The 19,053-nt window shown below is 47.0% G+C and overlaps 1 protein-coding gene across 1 annotated transcript in view; it reads left to right on the top strand.

Moving 5' to 3' along the window:
* Positions 1-14,590: 14,590 nt before the first annotated feature.
* Positions 14,591-19,053, top strand: part of LOC131210243 (pro-resilin) — an 8,552-nt gene continuing 4,089 nt past the window's right edge. Inside the window, exons 1-2 of the mRNA XM_058203460.1 lie at positions 14,591-14,665; positions 14,730-15,040. Of these exons, the coding sequence (XP_058059443.1) occupies positions 15,029-15,040 (12 nt within the window). The 5' untranslated portion in view covers positions 14,591-14,665; positions 14,730-15,028. The remainder of the gene's footprint in view (positions 14,666-14,729; positions 15,041-19,053) is intronic.

The following is a 19,053-nucleotide window of genomic DNA, read 5'->3' as shown; positions in this document are numbered from 1 at the left end:
ATTCTGAGTCTCGATAACAAAGAGCGCTGTTACGAGGGTAATTTTTTTGATGTATTTGTGCACTCTTTATATTTATTTATTTATTAATTTATTTAAAAAATAGTCAACGGGAAACTCAGCCTAATTGACAATGATAACTTAACCTAGCACTTAGAATTAAAACTAATCAAGCTGACGAAACGTAACGAGTAAGCTGGTAACCGATATTTAACGCAAAACACATGCGATAGAAACAAGGACGAAACATTTACCATGAAGACATGAAAGCAAAAACATCACGACACTGATCGAAGGACACATTGAAGTCAAGTAACGACGATAAGTTGTTGTAAGTACGACATAGTGAAAGCAATAAACGTATGTGAAGTTTCATTTCAACCACTCACTTAACTTTTTTGACAAGCCATTTAGTATCGACGGGTTACAGTACTTTTTACAACGGAAAAAAATCAAGCATCGTGCAGTGTTTGAATTATTATTTTTGGAAGGTTTAGAGGAAATAAAATTTATGAACGAATTTTGAAAGTGTATTAGGACTCTTCGTCTTTAATTAATGGTTTAAAAGGAGGTTTCTGAGTTTAAACGTGGTCGTACTAGCCTTCAAGACGATCAATGTTAAAAAAACAAACACAGTATCTGAAATCGTAGAAAAAATATTTCCGGATATCGTATTGAAAAGTTGTAGAATCACTGAACGAGATTTACAAGGGCAAGGGCTGAGCATTATAACCAATATTTTGACTGAAGTTTTGGGTTCCTGAAAGCAGTTTGCAAAATGAGTGCCGCATTCGTTAAAAATGGAACAATGCAATGTGTAACAAGAGCATTTTGATAATGGCAAAAAATCCTTAAATTCAGTTCGAATTGTTGGATTATCCACCGTATTTGCCAGATTTGGCCCGTAGCGACTTCCATCTATTTTCAGACCCAACTAAAAATCATGCGGAAAAAACGGTTTTCCTCAAATGATGACGTCATAACAGCTGCGGAAGCATATTTTGAAGATCTTCCAGTTTTTCGCTTCAGGGATGGAGTTTATAAATTGTAAAATTGATGTTCAGAAAGGCCATAATTAACAATAAAGTATATTTCAAACCATAAAAATGTGTTTTTCTTATCGAGGTTCCGAATTCAATGAACAACCTAGTAAAATCGACATGTTCATGTAAAAGATCAACAGTGAGAAATGAGCCGAAAGGCAAGAGAAGAGCCCGATAAAAACTCAAGATGCAGGCGCAATAAAACAGCACGACGAAGACGAGCAACGACCGAAAGAGTTTACGTCTTATTGTTTTAAACTTGTAAAAGCTCCGCCGTAAGAGTCCAAGTTGGGGCTCTTCAGTTCGTTTCGGTGTTTGTTTGTTAACACTAAATTAACAAGAATTATGCGATAAGAGATGAAGCTATTCCTCTCGAGTCTTCATCTGTGCTCCTGTTACTTTTTCCTAACGGACAAAAACCAAAATCATCTAACAAAGGCGACGCTGACTAATTGGCTGACGGATCAGGAGGAGATCATCTTTCTCGACCCATGTGCCAGACCCATTTCAAGTACCAGATATACCCTACAATACCTGGACGAACCCTTAAAACACACGTGGAAAAGTTTCACTCCTACGACTCACTGTCCTTTCATCACCGACTGATGAGCGGCGATTCAAATACGAATCGCCAACCGTGTCCGCGACGATCCGCTCGATCCGGATCGCGGAAGAATGTTTAGCAGCAAAAACTGGTACGATGGACGCTGCACGATAAGCTTAGCACAGTGGCATCGGACCCCGCGGTGTCGACACCCGGATTGCGCTCCCCGTGTGGCCTTTGGTGTTTGAGGGGGGTCTTTGATGTAACACGTCTGGAGTCTGGACAGACAATCGGAACGGCTTCTGCCGTGCGGACGGATCAATAGATTTCGCCAGTGGCCGCGCGTTAAAACCGCAGGCAGCCACCGCATCATCATCATCATCGCCGCCGTCGTCGTCGCAGCTACTGTATTCTTTGCGATTCTGAGTAGCAGCAGCAGCAGCAGGGCCACTGGACAGCTGGAGGGGCTGGCAAAGGGCTGGCAAAACACATTCTCGGAACTCGCCGAAGCCTATCGGACCGCCCGTGACGCCCGTCAAATGATGGACCCTTCATCGTCGCCGTCGACGAGGCTTGATATCTTCATTATTTTCCCGCATCACTTACGCCGACGCTGGCGGGATGACGTCGCTGACGTGGTGTTGTAACGGACTTACTCCGGCACGGAGGTCGTTTTCTTGCCCTGCCGCGAGTTTGTGCCATTTCTTCTGCCCGCCAGTAGCGCCGAGTGGAGCAGATCCGAGGGGATAGCCCTGACGGTGACGGTGGTTCGAATAAATCCCTGCCTGGCGCTGCTTCCAAATGCCAACCGATCGAAGGTGGAGCCCAAGATTCGAAGGTACCCGGTGGAGCGGTTTGGCAACTTCTGGCGTCTGGCTCTGGGTCTGGGTCTGCCTTTGTTGAGATGCGTGAGAAATGACTGATTCCCACCATTCGCCATTCGGTGCAGTCTTCGGTTCGGGGGCGGTGGGCGAGCGTAGGGGCGTGCCGGGCGCACCGAGGTGACATTAAATGAGCTTTTTGTTTCGGCAGCCGGCCCGAAACGACGATCTGAAGAGTACACAGGAAATAGTTAAACCAGGCGTCCCACGGCGTTCCCAGTCGGTTTATCACATGTCTTTAATCAAATTTTAAACAACAAAAGGTAGAACGGCGGACGCCTGCACTGGCTAATGCATGCTAATGCTCGGTTGCATTCGGTTCAGTTCTTCGTTCCAGTTTTAATTGCAGCATCGGAGCGATCTGATAGACCACCACGCGAATCGTGGCGCATTGTGATGCAAATATCGTTTGACTACAGCACTTCCTGTTCGCGGTGATCTTGAGGATTTTTCACAGTTCAAGCGACGACACTAGATTGGCTCACTGATCGACATGAAGAATCCTTTCCTACGAATTGAATTTTTGGCAATTTCATGTCCGGACCGACCTGCCTCATTAGAAGAGCCAACCTACCCACCTATTATGCTAATGCCGATGGGTCAAAACGGCCAAAGAAACACCAGCACCAAATTTGGAGTTCTTCGAATGATCTCCATTGCCCACATGATGGAATGGGGCTGGTGAAGCTACCTCCTTAGCACCTCCGCACCACGGCCCGGCAACAGTTTGGCCTTCCGGGGCCCGCAAGCGTGGTTTGCGCAATCCGCGGGTGAATAAACGTTATTGGGTCAAACTGGGTAAATAAAGGTGGCAAAGTTCAGATCGTGTTCGGAGCCGCGTCCGAAAGCGGCCCAGAAATCGATATATTGTTGCCTCGACATCACTCAACATCGCGCGTGTTGATTTACGAGCGGCGGAGTTGCGGTAGCTCCGTCGATCGCGCGATCGACAAGGAAGATCGCGATCGAATCGCGGTGTTGCAGCACCACCAGGCCATTCAGGCGCCATTGACCTTGTCCTCGCGATCGCAAAGAGCTGTCAGGGGTCGGGTGTCTCAGCAAGGAGAACAGAGCGAGGCGCCCGCGATTCTAGACCATGATGAAATGATGATCTTCCCCCCATCCCCCTGGCCGATTGTTCCGGAGCGGCCCAATTGTTGGACGTAACAATCACAATTGTCAAAGCTGTGACCTTCGCGAGCTGGCCGTTTCGCGATGGGCACGTGTCTCAAGACCGGATGAAGCGCCGGTGACATAGGTGACACACGTCGTCGACCGGAAAGTACCGCCAAGAAGTAAAAAGCCAAGCAAAGATGGCGGCACGGTGACATCTTAGATCGCTCGGGACTACCACTAATTGGCATTCAGCAGATGGTGCTGATGGCGCGCGATACGGCCGCCGTGAAGCTGAAGGTAGAGCCCGGGAGCAAAAAAGGCAAACGGAGCCCTTCGGCAGGAGTCACAAAGTGCCAATAAGCGCGCCGCGACAGTGGCCGATCCTTCAGCTGAGGTTAGGTTCGTGGCTCTCGCCGGTGGGCAGCAACATCATTGCCATTAGTCAACGGTTATTGTTCTTTCCATGCTACGCGCAAAAAGACTGAACGATTCCGTGGGCCACCTATGCCTATGGGTATGCCGTTTGACATGAGAGGAGCATCATCATCATCATCGTCACCGGCTGCGGCAATGGGCTTTAATCGAACTCAGTAAATGGCGATCACCTTGCGAAGGGGGTGTTGTGTCTTTGCTTTGACATCAATCATCACGAGTGTGTTGCCGTTGCTGTCCGTGCCACGCGGTCAACCGGTCTGTGATTTAAATCGCTCATCGTGCCGTGTGATCAGGACTGGAGTGCGGTCATTTGTTGTGGGCCCAATGGGCAAAAACCTAAATCTTGTTAGATGGTATTGGAGGTAAATTGAGACATTGTCCCGCGGGGTTTTATTGCTGGTTGTTTGTTTGTTCGATTGAAGCCTTTGGGTTGGCTTTGATAAAAAAACGTTAATCGTAACTGTTGACCATGTAATTGGCACATTGGACATGCTAACAAAAATATTGTGCTGAAACATAAAAAGCATATCCTTGATTCGGTGTCATGTAGGCCCATTAACATACGACTGTGGGTTGGAAAATTCAAATCATCGCCATAAATTGAAACAAATTTAGCTGAATATTGTTCTCCTTTTTCCGTCATTACACGAATCATCTCAAAAGTGGGTAATCGAAGGATTCAACAACAAGGAATCCTTCTAAATAGTAAGGGCATAATTGTGAAAGAAAAAAACAGGGTGTTTTATTAACGATACATTTCTTCATTTGAATATAACAAAATAACGACTGAACATTTTTTAATGGTTGAACATATGTTTGAAAGGTTCATTCATGACATTTATGTATAAAATATTTTGGTTGCAGAAAACTGGAAAATATGAAAAAAAAAATTCCAAAGTGGTAGGTCGCCAAATCATTCGTCAAAAGCACATTTCATTGAAGATTATTTCCGGCTATGTTAATCTCGCTATGTTAATGAGCAGTATTGTGGTTCGGAAAACCCACACATCGTGCAAGAGAAGCCAATGCACCCACAACGAGTGACTGTTTGGTGCGGATTTTGGCCGATTGGTTCTTCAGCGAAATTGAAGCTGCGAACTTGGACGGCATTTGGTTTCAACAGGACGACGTTACGTGCCATACAGCGACAGCCACGATCGATATTTATGTCATGAATTAACCTTTCAAATAAAAGTTCAAGCATTGAAAAATGTTAAGCCGTTTTTTTATAACCGAATGAGAAAATGTGTCGTTAATGAAACATTCTATCTAAAAATTTATGCTACAAAGAATTAAATCAAATGTTGACAGTTCATTGAGGCTTTATGCCTTATGGCCGATGCTCTGACAGCGAAGCTCACATACCTCACCTCAGAAAGTAACATCGTGCCCTACGGCCATACGGTGCCCTATTGAAAGTGTTTAATTATAACCTCTGAAAGCGGTCCCCTTGTACGCGGTATGTTTGCATATCATTATCCAGAGGCCCCCGAGTGGCCCATAACTGCATAAACCCACAAGCCACTAGTTAGCATTAGCGCTCCAACCTGAACTGGTTCCCCCGGCAAGTGGCGCTTCTTGCGCTCCACCGGAGCAAGTGTACGGCCATCTCCGTGGGCTTCGCGCAACCATCCATGCCAGCGCGCGCGCGCGACGGAGTGCTGATTATTGAAAGGTTAGCGCGATTAGAATTCTGGTTCAGCTTTTCAAAAATCGATTTATTCGGCATCAACACTCGGTGTGCGCGCGCACGATCGAACGACTTTCAGTCAGCCCTAGACGGGGCCCCGGTTACTAATAAGCGGATCGGCACCACCACCTAGTAAGCGACCGAAGCCTTTTCGATCGCGAAACGTGTGATCGCGAATCTCGCTGGCACATCTGAAGAAGAAGATCGGAGCGTGTGCGCCGACGGGCATGTGGCGGCCGGGTGGAGGGACCAGGGACAGCCAACATGAGCATGTTGCCGGTGGAGCAGGTGGAGTATGTTGGCATCCACTCACGGCCGTGCCATTCCGCGTAGAAGCGAGTAATAGAAAATGGCCCGGTCGAAGGAGTGGCCGCGTACAGAACCGTAACTAAAGCTTCTCCCCCATACACACAGACAGACACACAGGACTGCCGTTTAGCGGGCCGATGCTCACCCGCGGATCATCGTGGTTGCTTGAGAATTAATATTTGTTAAAACATAAATATCAAGGTAATATCATGCCCAACCCGGAGCGGCAGAGCGAGAAGATGTCCGCTCGGCTGCTCTCGTTCTCGTGGGTTCCAGTCAGCTGGGAGTCCGAATACTTGGCGCGACTCCCGAGCAGACGTCTCTCGATATATGTGTGTATGTGGCGCCTGAGGCGTCTCCGGCATGGTGGGAATGCGCGCTTATGGTTTTGTCTCTCGGCTCGGCCCCCTCGGTGACGTCGTCACGCGTCTAGGCCGGTGCCGGGATATTTGATGGCTAATTTGAAGCCAGGTGAGATCGCAAGTTCGCCGGATTAATGTATGTCAGCCGGTCAGGTTTTGCATAGCGAAAACTGAGGTAGGTTTGTCAAGGGCTGGCCCACGGCACAGGCGCAGTGCACGTGGCGGATGGTGGGTTTTGTAATCCTGGCCTTATTAGCTGTCGCAACCGAAAAAAAGGCGCACAGAATTTATGTGACGTGCGGAAGAATGTGCCCCAAGGGGTCTGCTGGGGCTGGGTGTCGTGACTGGTGTCATTAGCTTCGAGCCTTCGAACTGTGACCGAATATGCCCAACGAGGTGAATCAGTTGCCTATCGATGAGAGTGGTTACATTGTCAAGCTTAATCTGAGATTTAGTTCAATCCTGGGAACGAAGGCTCGGATGTAAATTATGGGCGAAGCAATCCACCAGAAAGGCCCTATTTGTGGAAAAACAAATATTAGAATTGTGGCGCTGCTTTTGAAGTGCTTCGGGGATTGGAGAAAACGTTGGCACAATTGTATAATATCTGATGGGGATCTCTTCGAAGGGAACAAAATAGATATTCATGAGAAGATTAATAATTTAAAAAAAATGTAAGTAAGTCTACTATACTTTGCTACTATGCGACGTTTCTCCAATCGGTGCAGATCCTATAACGGTTACAGATCCTATACGCATGTCCTATATACAATCGGAATGCCCGTATACTTAAATTGCTAACCCTACGCAGTGTCGTTAGGTAACATTTCCAATCAGTGGCCTTTCTGTGCCCAAGATATGTCTGGCCCGCAGCACTGTAAACATAGGGCTAGGCTGAGTTGAAGGTTTGCGACTTTCCATAAAATCGGTCTCCACCTACCCACCGATTGTGGGTATTGGGTCTGGGCTTCCCGAAGGCACAGCATTTCAATTACCATCACTGCCCAGTCACTGGCTCCCGGGCGCCCGGTGCTCATCTTTACCGAGTTACGCGCCCGCAATTGCTCCACCCGATTGTGGAAATGTGGTGCTGAAGCTGAAGCCGGCGGTGTAAATGAGATCACAAGCAAACGGTGCCAAGATTGGCATCGTGTTTGACTTACAAAACGGCGTTTTTTTCTGGTTGTGGCTTTTCCTTTCGCTCGTTGCTTGCGTGTTCGTGGGGCAAAAACGGTTTGTCTGCTCGTTCCAAGATCTGGAACGCTCAAATCGTACCCCTAAAGTTGGTGACCATCGGCACCGGGAGGCGAGTGAAGTAAGTAATTGTTCAATTTTTCTACGCAAATCTGGAGGAGAATCTTCCCACCAGGTTTCCCCATAAGCCGGGGAACCTCTAGTCGGAGCTGTTACGCAACCCCCACAACCGATGGATGATGGCCGAGCCAGACCCATAGAGAGCGGGCCAGACTCAGCTAGCGAGGGCGACAGTCCGACCAAACTGCCGACCAGGGACACCCCGAAGAGGAGCCGAAACTCCGCGTGGTTCGCGTGCCCACAATGGTGGTCGCCCCTCGTTGCCCCAAAATGGTGCAAATGGCGTAAAGTAAATCGATTTTACTCTCCTCGCCCACCGCTCGCCCGTAATAAGCCCTCGCGGGGCTCGGAAGACTCGTGGGCAATGGGGCATTTTCGATTAATAATTCTCTCCGCTCAATCCTCCTCAACCCTTACTTGCTGGTCGGCAGCGCAAAAAAGGAACAATAATAAAATAAACAGTGTAATGAGCTATTTTTCACCGCATCGTGGGCCGCCAAATGGGCGCAGAGAGAGAGAGAGAGGAAAAAGTAAACGAGCTACAAAACCGTTAAACGTTTCATTTTGGGTGACGGGTTGACCAATCGGTTCCGACCGATCGTGTGATCGATGCACTTTTGTGACGGACGGATTTCGAAACACATTCACCGGCAAGATCGAGAAGTAACGGACGGAGATCATCCTGCAACCGTGGGCCGAAGACATATTATGTAAATATTATCTAAAGTACAGTGTTGCTGGCAAACAGACTTGAAGCTTGATTGTCCATTCGCTTCCACGGCAACGTACGCCACACGTCACGGTCGTCGTCCATGGGTCCATCATCGGGTGGTTTGGGCTTTAAAGAATCCAATATGTTACCCAAAATCCGAGTTGGCATTGAAAAACTCATAGCGCCACAAACGGTAACGGTGGTTAGCATCGTCTGGCAAAACTATCTCGACGTTAAATCACACGGTACATCAAACGTTAATGAAGCGCGTTAGGAAATGATCTGAAGCGCGCGATCAACGAGCACCATTTCTTGTAGGGCACTTTACACTCCGCCGATGATCACCACCAGCGGTTCCAGCCTCGCCACTCTGCTGCCCCTTTCTACCAAGCCAAGACTGTTCAATAAGTTTTGCGGTTCGGTAAGAAAAATAATTTGTTTTGATTTGAAATTCACTTTATGTTTCAGTAATGTCTCCCTGAACATCAACACACTTGTTTCAACAAGATTCCAATTTATGAATTCCATCCCTGAAATGTGAATCTGAAAAGGCTGCAAAATACGCTTCCACAGCTGTTATGACCTCATCATTTGAGGAGAAACGTTTTCCTCGCACGCATTTCTTTAGGTGTGGAAACAGATGGAAGTCGCTAGCGGCCAAACTTGCTAAATACGGTGGATGCTTCAACAATTCGAATTTTAATTCATGGATTTTTGCCACTTTCTGCTCTGCTTGTGATTGATGCAGACAAAATGGCTTTTAAAATAAGGAAAAAATTAACAGATTGAAATGAAACTTCGCACACGTTCATATGAAGAGTGTACCAACATAACACAACATAAATTGATGCTTGTAGCGGCACTCTCCATTATTAAAGCGCAAAATTTATTGAACAACCCGGCAGCTGCCAAACAAGAGAGAGAGAGAGAGAGTATTGACCAAACCTCTAAGCTTGTCGTCAATTGTGGGTTTTCAACCAATCCCGCGGATCCGCGAAAGGACGGTCAGTATTTCGGCATAATTAGCTTTATCAGAACGCGCAATCGTCGTAAAAAGCGATCTACAAAGTGAGCAATAAATTTGCACAAAACCGAAACGGCGGGAGCCATTTCTGGGAAATGCGATGATCACCCAAAAACCTGGGAGCCGCAATCGACGGGCGGTAGTTAAATTTCTATTCAGAGCCCAAAACCAAACAAAACCCAGCGGTGTTGAAAGCAGCACCGTAATTTTCCCACTGCTACCCAGTGAAAAACCACCTGAACCCATAAACCCGGGGGTCGTGAAGTTGGTCGCGCGAAGAATGCGGCCCAATTTAGTGTCCCAAACGAAGACGAAGTCCGCCACCGGATGAAAGATGATCCGAACGGTACAAATTAAGTGCTGTGACGCTATCGAAAAAGTGCCGGGCACTTGTGCCAAAAATCCCGCTGTCGCAAAATGACCAAAGTTAGCGACGGTGGTCAGCCTTGGATCGGAAGTTGCTGAAACAGTCCCGACGGAGCCCAAACTGAGATGGCGCGCGCCGTCAACTACCACCGGGCTCGGTGAGCGGCAAGATGCATTCCGAAACTGGATAATTAGAGAGCGGCTGGCGAGCGGCTTTAGTGCCGCGGTGCCAAAGAGCAAAAACACTACGCAGCAAGGCGAACGGAATTCGCAAATTTGATCGCGATCGGTGCGAACGTTTCGCGCCGGGCGCCACGAATCGCGCTGTAGCGGTGAGAAGATCAAGGCCACCGGCGAGGAACCGATTGCTGGTCCGGGACGGAGTCCGTCCGTCCGGGAGGCGAATCTGATGCCCGTTGCCGGATGATCTAAGTGCGCCCGGCGCAAAGGTCACCCCACAGGGACCACAGTTGCGGGGATGAACCACATTCGCGGGGGGGGCCCAAACGCGGTCCCTGTTGGGCCCCAGCTGTTCCGGGGCTGATCGGCCGGATCTGATAGCCCCTTGGCATTGGTCTTGGACCCAGCGGCGGCAGCGAGCGGCACGGTTTGCCCTCGGGTCAACAGCTTCTTCAGCAGCCTCTTCACTGGACCGGACATCGCTGGAGGTGGACGCTTCCGAGTGAAGCAGTCTCGCGAGCCACTTCGACCAACCCATAGACAATCGATGGTAATTAACATTGTTGCATGCTACTTAAAGGTTCCAACGGCAACAAAAAATAAACATTAAAAGGTTCCTCGCGGAGAGAGAGATTTAGAGGGAGAGCAAAAAATCAACCCTCGAGACTCGATAAATTCATGACCGAGGTCCCAGATTTGCGTTGGTCACGTGTCATTATCAAAATTTGAAGCCAAGGGCTACGGGGCAAGTGTTGGCCATCCTCCACGTTTGGTGGCGTCACATCGGCATCATCAGCAAGCTTTCGTCCGCTTTTTGCCGCCTTTTTGGCACGTGTTGGTCCAGGCGAGCAGCCATCGATCGGAAGCGATCTTGATCGCTTATTAAATCAATCAGCCATATTAAGAACCATCCATTGGCGCGTTACGTCAGTCGATTTGGACAGTCACGGCCGACAGAAGGCTTAAGCTTTCGGATTACGATCGGGCTTTGATGTGTAGAAAGAAGAGCGCAGTTGTTAGACCTGGCCGGAACTGAAGGGTTTGCCGAGAGACATCGCAATAACGAAATAGTGATTTAATGTGCCGGCCATATGATTGATTGTGCTACTTTTTTTCTGTTAGATTTAGTACCCCGTCAGCCAACCCTAACATGATGAAGATAGGAATAACAGAGAATTACTGGGGTACAATATTGATACGGCCTAAAGACGTTTAATTTGCCCTAGTTCCATTTCGATACCTCCTCCAAAATCCTTTCGAAGAATATAGGTTGGAACACACTTTGACAAGCGACTAATATTTGCAAGAAGCAGCAATGAAGTTCGGTCGGGACTTAGATAAGATGTGTGAATATTCCGAAGGAGTCGAACCAGGAAAAAAATAATAGAACTTCAATTCATATGAGTTAAATTGGCATATTAACTTCCACTTCAATGGAATATTGCTACTTGGTAGAGTTTTCTAATAGGTTTTCACTAATTAAATATGTTGATAACTAATTAGACGAACCGAGCTTCCATTGCGTAATTGCGTAACCTTGAGCGTAATTAAATCTGTCAGTTCATCACTGACACATTACGAGGGCGGAAACAAACCAAATGCAAAAGCGTGGGTGCGAAAAAATTGCCACCTCGTGCCTGGGTGCCTGATGCAAGCATATATGGCTCCGAATGAGCATATTCTCAGAAGCAACCAGCCGTCAAATGTCGTGTAAAAATCATCATGGTCCGATTGTATCACCGACACCCCGGGACCCAGCGGCCCCTCGGCATCCCTAGAAAACTTGGTCCGCAATGGGCCATCAAGTGCCTCGCAGCCACCGCCGCATATGGGAAAGCCTGTGGGAAATCCCGATTAGCATCAGTTGGCTAATTATCAAATAGGTTAATTTACAAACCACCAGTCGGAGTTGCCGAGGTCATTATTATTTTATTTCGCTGCCTGACCTAAGGTCAGAACTCCGACACCAATGTCGAAACATGTGTGCCGATGCATAGGCCGGGTTTTATATTCTCGACATACCGGAGCCGGAAGCGTTCGAAATGCGGCAACGTTTCGGGACTCTGGACAGTGCCCCGAGACTAACACCTTCGCAGATGATAAAGGTGATAGCATGTCCACAGATTTCGCGGAACGGAGCTCAGAGGTTCCGATTCCGGATGTCGCACCTTAAACTTCCAATCGGAATTCTGTGCAACCTTCAGAAGACTATTTATTGCCATGGTACCGACCCTCGTTCGGTAGATCGGAAAAGATAAACGAGCACCGAACGAGGAAGATCTCTTCACTCCCTTACAGGATGGTCTCAGGTGCGCAGTCTGACTGGGTGGAGATCGAACAGCCGTCCGTACAGCAGTAGAACGAGAACTGAACGGCATGTGACGGGCTCGGGGTTCGTTGCCAGCAGAAGTCACGATTTTCGTCTGTTTTGATCGCTCTAAATGCCACCGCAAGCCCTTAGAGCTCTGGCAGCTCCAAGAATTACGCCAAGAACGGTACACACTGCGAATTCTTTCTCTCGTCGTGGTGGTTCCATATGAGATGAAGAATTGCGTAACGACAGAGGACGGAGCACACTGGCACACACTCAGGTATCTTCGACATAGAACTTCCATCTTGGTAAACGTGATTCCTAACTACTCTAAATTACTAGAAGTACGCTGTTTGCCACCTTGTTTTGAAGAGCTCAAATCGCAGATCGCAGCAAGGATGAGCCACAAAATGGCAAACTGAAAGAGAATGTATTTCAACACTCACAACGAACGGACTGGACTGACTATCACTTGGCGGAGAGGCACATTTTCGCAAGGACGCAGCATTATTTTCGGCCCAACCACGTCGGCCCAAAAGGTTAAGCGCGATTGGCTCACTTACCGTACCATAAAAATCTTAAAACGAAATTTTGCTTAATATCGTTTGTCCGACCGGCAAGTACTTGGCCGGCGTCGGCTTGGTGATGGTACCCCGATGCCGGTGAGTGTTTTGGGAAGAAACCTTCCAAGATGAAGGCCGTCCACGAGAGATTGCAACCGTAGGTTGGTCGCAGGAAGGAGCAGAGAGGAAAAAATTAAACTCCGAAAGTTGACCTCCCGGTGATGCAGAAAACGGAGATGGATGCTGTCACGGTTGCTGGTGTGTTTTAATTCGAAACGATTCGTCGGTTGATTTATAGTATTTTGATGGTGAAGGTTTGGTTGGCTGTTGGACGGCACACCGATCCGGTCACCCACTAAAGGCACTCTAAAAGGAACCGGCCAGCCAGTTCCCGACGATTGATTCGCGTTCGAATCAATTCGGATCATCAAACGTGATCATCATGATGCGGAGTTTGGTGGGTCCCGATTAACCTTTGCGTGACCTGCCTTGGCGGGAAGCAGAAGCGCAGCCATGATAACCGATGGCTGTTAAGCCGTTCGCGTGTGTGGGCTTGATTCTACAAGCATCGTAAACGATTTACAGTTTTATTATCTTTACTACGCGGATTTAAGTTAGCTACCTGGCTGCGAAGTAGTCTTTTTTTAGCTCATAATCCTTGAATTGATGGCGAATACAGAAGGACTTCATGAGCGACTCGTGAAGGGCAGATATTGTATGGAATGTTTCGTTTTGCCAACAGCTGGTCTTACAATTTGTATTGCTAATTATAATATTGCTAAGAGAAGCAACGCAGAGCGTTGAAATAAAAAATGTTTTATAAAGAAAGCTAAAATAAACAGCAAAACAGTCCAATTAAAAGAAAAATCAAAATTAAAAAGTTCAAACTTAAGTAAATAATTTAATAAGAATGTTGGATTATAAACAATATATCACCAAAGCATAGTTTAAAGGGAACAACCAAAATTTAATAGAGAACCCAATGAACAGCAAAAATAATACTCCAAACCGAATGGAAAAACATTCAACTAGAATAAACAAACAACAAGATTGATCGTCATTGTTCTGTTGGTAGGTGCCACACTCAAATGAAAAATGTTTGAAACCACCCAAAGCATTGGTCTGACTGCAGACACAAGCTGTTCAATATGCTTTGGGCATAATACAGAGCAGCACTCAGTTGTGCAGTTGTTTTACAAACAAACGCGTAGATTTCTGATAATTTCACTTTGGTCCATTCGTTAAGAAAGCATCCACTTTGGAACGGGCGCATCCGTTAGTGGCCGTTGCAGCTCTCACTTCTTGTAGTACATCGGAATGAACCGCTCGGCCAACGGCGGAGCTTAGTATCCGTGGCGGACTGCGTGCCTCCGTCAAGTGCCTGGCTGGGAAGTGGTGGAGCCGTTGTCTCAAACAAACCTCGAGAGCGGTGCTACTACGCTGCGGACGCTACGATCGTCTACGACGATCATGAACCTTGCTCACGACGAACGGAATTTGCTCGGTCGGGTCGGGCTTCGGTCGCAGTTTTTCCTTCAAACGAAGCAGAAGCTACAGCAGTGTGCGAGCTTCGGCGCAGCGCAACTACAACTTTGTTAGGCGCCGAGGCTGCCTTTCACGTGTACGGATGCGCCGGCACACTTCACGGGGTCCGTGGCGCCCCCCGGCATGCCGGTAGAGATGGTAGCGCGCAATTACTGGCGTCATATTAACAGCTGAGCTGAGCATCTTCCGACGAGCCCACCGCGCAACGTCGGGTTGTTGTAGCGCTACACAGCAACATCGGCCAATCTCCGGCCAGTCGGGTTCACCGTGGTGGTATTGTTTGTGCTTTTTTGTTGCTGTTGCTGCTGCGACGCTTCATGTTTGTTTCTCGGTGTAGGTTGTGGCGCATCGGACCCCAAAACGAGGGAAAAAGAAATAGACAAGCCGAGACACACATAATTTCAAACCCAAACCCCGCCAGTGGGGTAGAACACGGTGGGCCCCGGACCGGACCGAGGCAGTTCGCATAAAGGTTGGCCACGGTGACGAGCGGAGCAATAGTCGACCACAGGATACGCTCGTGAGCACATCCGGTATTCCCCAGCCAGCAAAGTGCGTGCAGTACAGTTCTCGACCGAGAACCCGATCCGGATCCGTCAAGTGCAGTGATTTTGTAGTTTCTCGAAAGCAGCAACGATGAAGTTTGTGGTGAGTAGTGCGCAAGCCTGTAAGTTAAGTGCACAATGATGTGGGATGCCTACCACAAACTTTATACTAGTGACGTTAAAATAAGTTTAAAAATTGTTGGAGAAGCACCTCACGTGGGACCAACAGTTTTAGTGTTCTGCAGTGTAAATTCGTTAGTGGCACTTACCATGAAAGCTTCCTCTGATAACCGGCGCAACATAGGCAGCTGAGCCAAATCGTGTCACTGGAACCCACTGAACTACTAGCGGTTACCAATTGCCTGACACAGTTTTTATGTTAACATTTTCGGTAGCCACAACTGCGGAGTGCAGCGCCAGCGTTACCATCGAGACTCACGAGTCTTCTGCCCGATCTCACTACGATGCTGCTTCTGTATTGTGCAAAATTTTCAATTTGTTCGGAACAATTGAAGCAGCAGCAGCGTATGATGCATGCAAAGTAATAAAAAAGGAGGAACAGCAAAATGATGTTACATTCACCTTCTGAGCATCATAGTTCAATGCAGTGGCTTTTATGGACGGTAATAATGTACCATTAAAAATTATGACCAATGTGCCTCGTGTCCGTGTCGAACCATCGCGAGGCAGATTGGTTTCTTCGTGGTCCTTGTCCACTCTTGAGCTACGGTTCGTGCACAGTCCTCTGAGCACTATTGGCGCCGGCTGTGTTTTTGCCAATTTCCACCAACACAAATCTAACGGCGACCGTAAGCCGCCGTCTGAAAATCTCCTGGAAGAGAAACAAAAGAAAATGAACAATGTCTTTATATTGGTTCCGGATGACCATAAGCGGCTGGTTGAACTGGGTAGCACCTCTATATTTCATTGCCACGAGTGACGAGTAATGAGGTTGTATAAATGTTACTTTACGATCAGCATCCAATTGCTGTCGAACCATAAACCATAATTTATTGCCACTCCAACTGCGCCGCTTCTCGAGACCTGCGAACGAGAATCTATTATGCTGTGATGCCTTTAATCGGCCGCAGTGTAGTCGATGTACGTACCTTTAATTTACTACTTGCAATCGTCTTAACTCACACGAATTTAAACTGCACCTATTTAGTCGGCATATTTACTGGCGGGTGTCAAGTGTTCGTCGATGAACGCGCCTCGGTGAAAAATGATTCATTTGGATGAAACCGAAATTCCTAACTGAAGGATACATTTTCTACACGGATGCTACATTTGAGGTGCGCATTGTTAACATGACCGAAAATGACAGTTCATTGAGAACTATGCTGCTGCCGCTCACGACCACGACAGCAAATCATTACCGCGATTGTGCAACCCGCCGATCGAGGGATACATTTCCGAGACTCCTCTGCGCGGCTCAACCTTCACTTTCTGCCATTCTAGGCGTTTCGATAACGCAGGCTTTGCAGTAGCAGAAGACAGCGCAGGAACACGCAGGAAATGTAGAACCTGTAACGAAACCGAAAGTTAATTGATACTTTGCCGCACACCGCATCGGCCCGGGGACGCTTGAAATCGATCCATTCGCGCCCTGCCCCTTAGGTGGAGGCATTGAGTGGATGAGCATTCCCTACGGGCTACCAGTTGCGGTTTAAACCGTGTCAAAGTGTCGAGCTCCAAATAGAAAAGTGAACCCGCGGCCCTCGCCAGACCGCACGAACCGCAGGAACCGAACCTTCCGCTGCGTTTACGGATGCTAATGGCTTTACAACGATGCCCCATCGTTCGGTCGAGTCGATGGTAAACGGATATGTGCGCCCTTGTAATGCGTCTGGATCACCGCCATGCCGCCAAGCTTTCAACCCGTTGAAGGCTTTTTAATTGGACTACCAGGAAACAAATTTCGCTCTCATTTACCGAATAGCCGTTTATTTCATCAGATGCCGCCATCCATCAGACTGGTGATCGGCGCGCTTCCACAACAACTGCCATTACTGAGCTGCCAACACCGATCGCTGGCAGCGTCGTTCGCTTTGCACCGTCAAAATTCAAATTATTGTTATAGCCACCTGTCACCGTGTCAAGCCCATCAAAGGAACCCGGCGGGCTGGTGACTATAGTTGCAGTGTCGAATGCAGTGTCATGAGAGTCATGCCTCTGGAATGCTCTGCGCTTAAAAGTTAGCGTCTGGATGTTAGGTGCTGAACTCACGAACAGATCCACGCGCATGCGGAATAAATTACAATTCACATCGTCTAGGGCTTGAAGATTAGCAAAGATTAAAATGCACAGAACGTTCGATAGCTAGCGGATCGCGACCTCATCGTAGGTCTGGCTGCCGGATCCGGAACCGGTAGCTTCTAGGAGGATGCCCCTCATCTTGCACATCAACAAATCAAGAATTCAATCAAGAACTGTTGCATCTAATATTACCGGACCGGAATCGAACCTTATATCCGACAATGACCTTTCCAATCGGAGCTCCAAAAGAAAGAAAGCCTTCCCGATATCAAAAGCCAAATGCTACACTAAAAGACGTTTGTCTTGTAAAATCATTCATTCAAAGTGAAACGAAGTCTGCCTAAGCCGACAACTAATACAGTATAGTAGCTAGTGCTCTTTGTGATCAATTGATTCAGCAAAATAGTATATTTGTTTCTGCTAACTTCATTTTATTATCATCACCACTCAATCATAGATTGAAACAACCCCTTGCTCTTCACATTCAGGAACACATGCATCGAAAATAATGTCACGTTGTCGAAGAACAGAAATGATGTTTTCAACCTGTATTCACCAGTGGGGATCGACCTGGGAAGAATGCTGCTGTCCATGGTGATGAGTAAATTGTACGTCTTGTTCTATAAAGATTTTTTTTTTTGTAGTTAGTACAACGAATTGTAAAACATACATTGAGTGATTGAAATTACGCACCCCGTGAGGACATGGATAGAGGATATCTGGAACTATTTGTGTCATTATCCAGTATATATATTGTGACAAAGGATCCGTATAGTTTCCGTTAACGAATGCACAACCCTCTGTTCTAAAATCGAGCAACAATGGTTGCCACGTCGTATACTTATAGTCCATCTTGGCAACGAAGTACACAGTATTAACTACTTCCGGTACGGTAAGGGACACGTTTAATGTTGCCGATTGATTACGCCGAGGAATCGTTTTGCAGTAATGGAGTTCCGTCCGCTGATAGGGTGCATCGAGGCAAACGAATTTAGTCAAGCGAAGGGTACTTTGCGATGGTGTATTATTGAAGTAGTAGTTGACCCCAAACGATGTGTGAAGAGTGTAGCACAAGCAGATAACAAAAATCACAAACAAGCTCCCCATGATACCGTATGATGCCACAGCTTATGCGTTAAGTGCGTATACCGGCGAACTAACGTAGGTTTAACATTCTGGTTGTGTTTTAGGGCACTCCGCTATTTATATTATATCCATTGATTGAAAGTATGTATGGAAAAAGTATGTTCAAATTATACCAATTTGATTGACATAACTGATGAACATGAAACGATTAACATAAAGAGTTTGCGCTCCGATTAAAGGGTTCTAAAGGGACATGGTACGCAGGTTCTCTTTGTACTGAATAGTTTTTCATGTCCAAGTTCATAAATGCTCTCTCATTCACTTCAGTAGTTATGGTTTTTACTGATCTTACTGAAATGTTATAATGTCCTGCCTTAATTAACCTAACTTGACTTCAATTGATATGAGATATGTAGAGAAGACCACCAAATATTCATTCAAACTTTGACTCATTTGCTCGCAGTGTTTATGGGAACATTTATGACACAAAACAATTACGTATTACACTCTTTTACATTCACATTTCTAGATGCGATGTGTAAATTAGTCCTACATTACATTCTGATAATCAGTTTAATGAATGCAAGACAGCGGTTAACGCGTAAACATGCTAATAACGCTCAGTCGCGCTATGATAATGATGTCAAGGGAATTCAAATTGTCTACCCGAGGAATCACAAATGATGTGACCATTGTTAGTGATTTTGTTTCTCTAATCAGATTTATATAACTCTCTATAAAATGTACACCGATGGCTATTCCTGCGTTTTA

Source organism: Anopheles bellator, chromosome 1, assembly GCF_943735745.2.
Source record: "Anopheles bellator chromosome 1, idAnoBellAS_SP24_06.2, whole genome shotgun sequence".
NCBI lineage: Eukaryota > Metazoa > Arthropoda > Insecta > Diptera > Culicidae > Anopheles > Anopheles bellator.
This window is presented reverse-complemented; position numbering and strand designations above follow the sequence as displayed.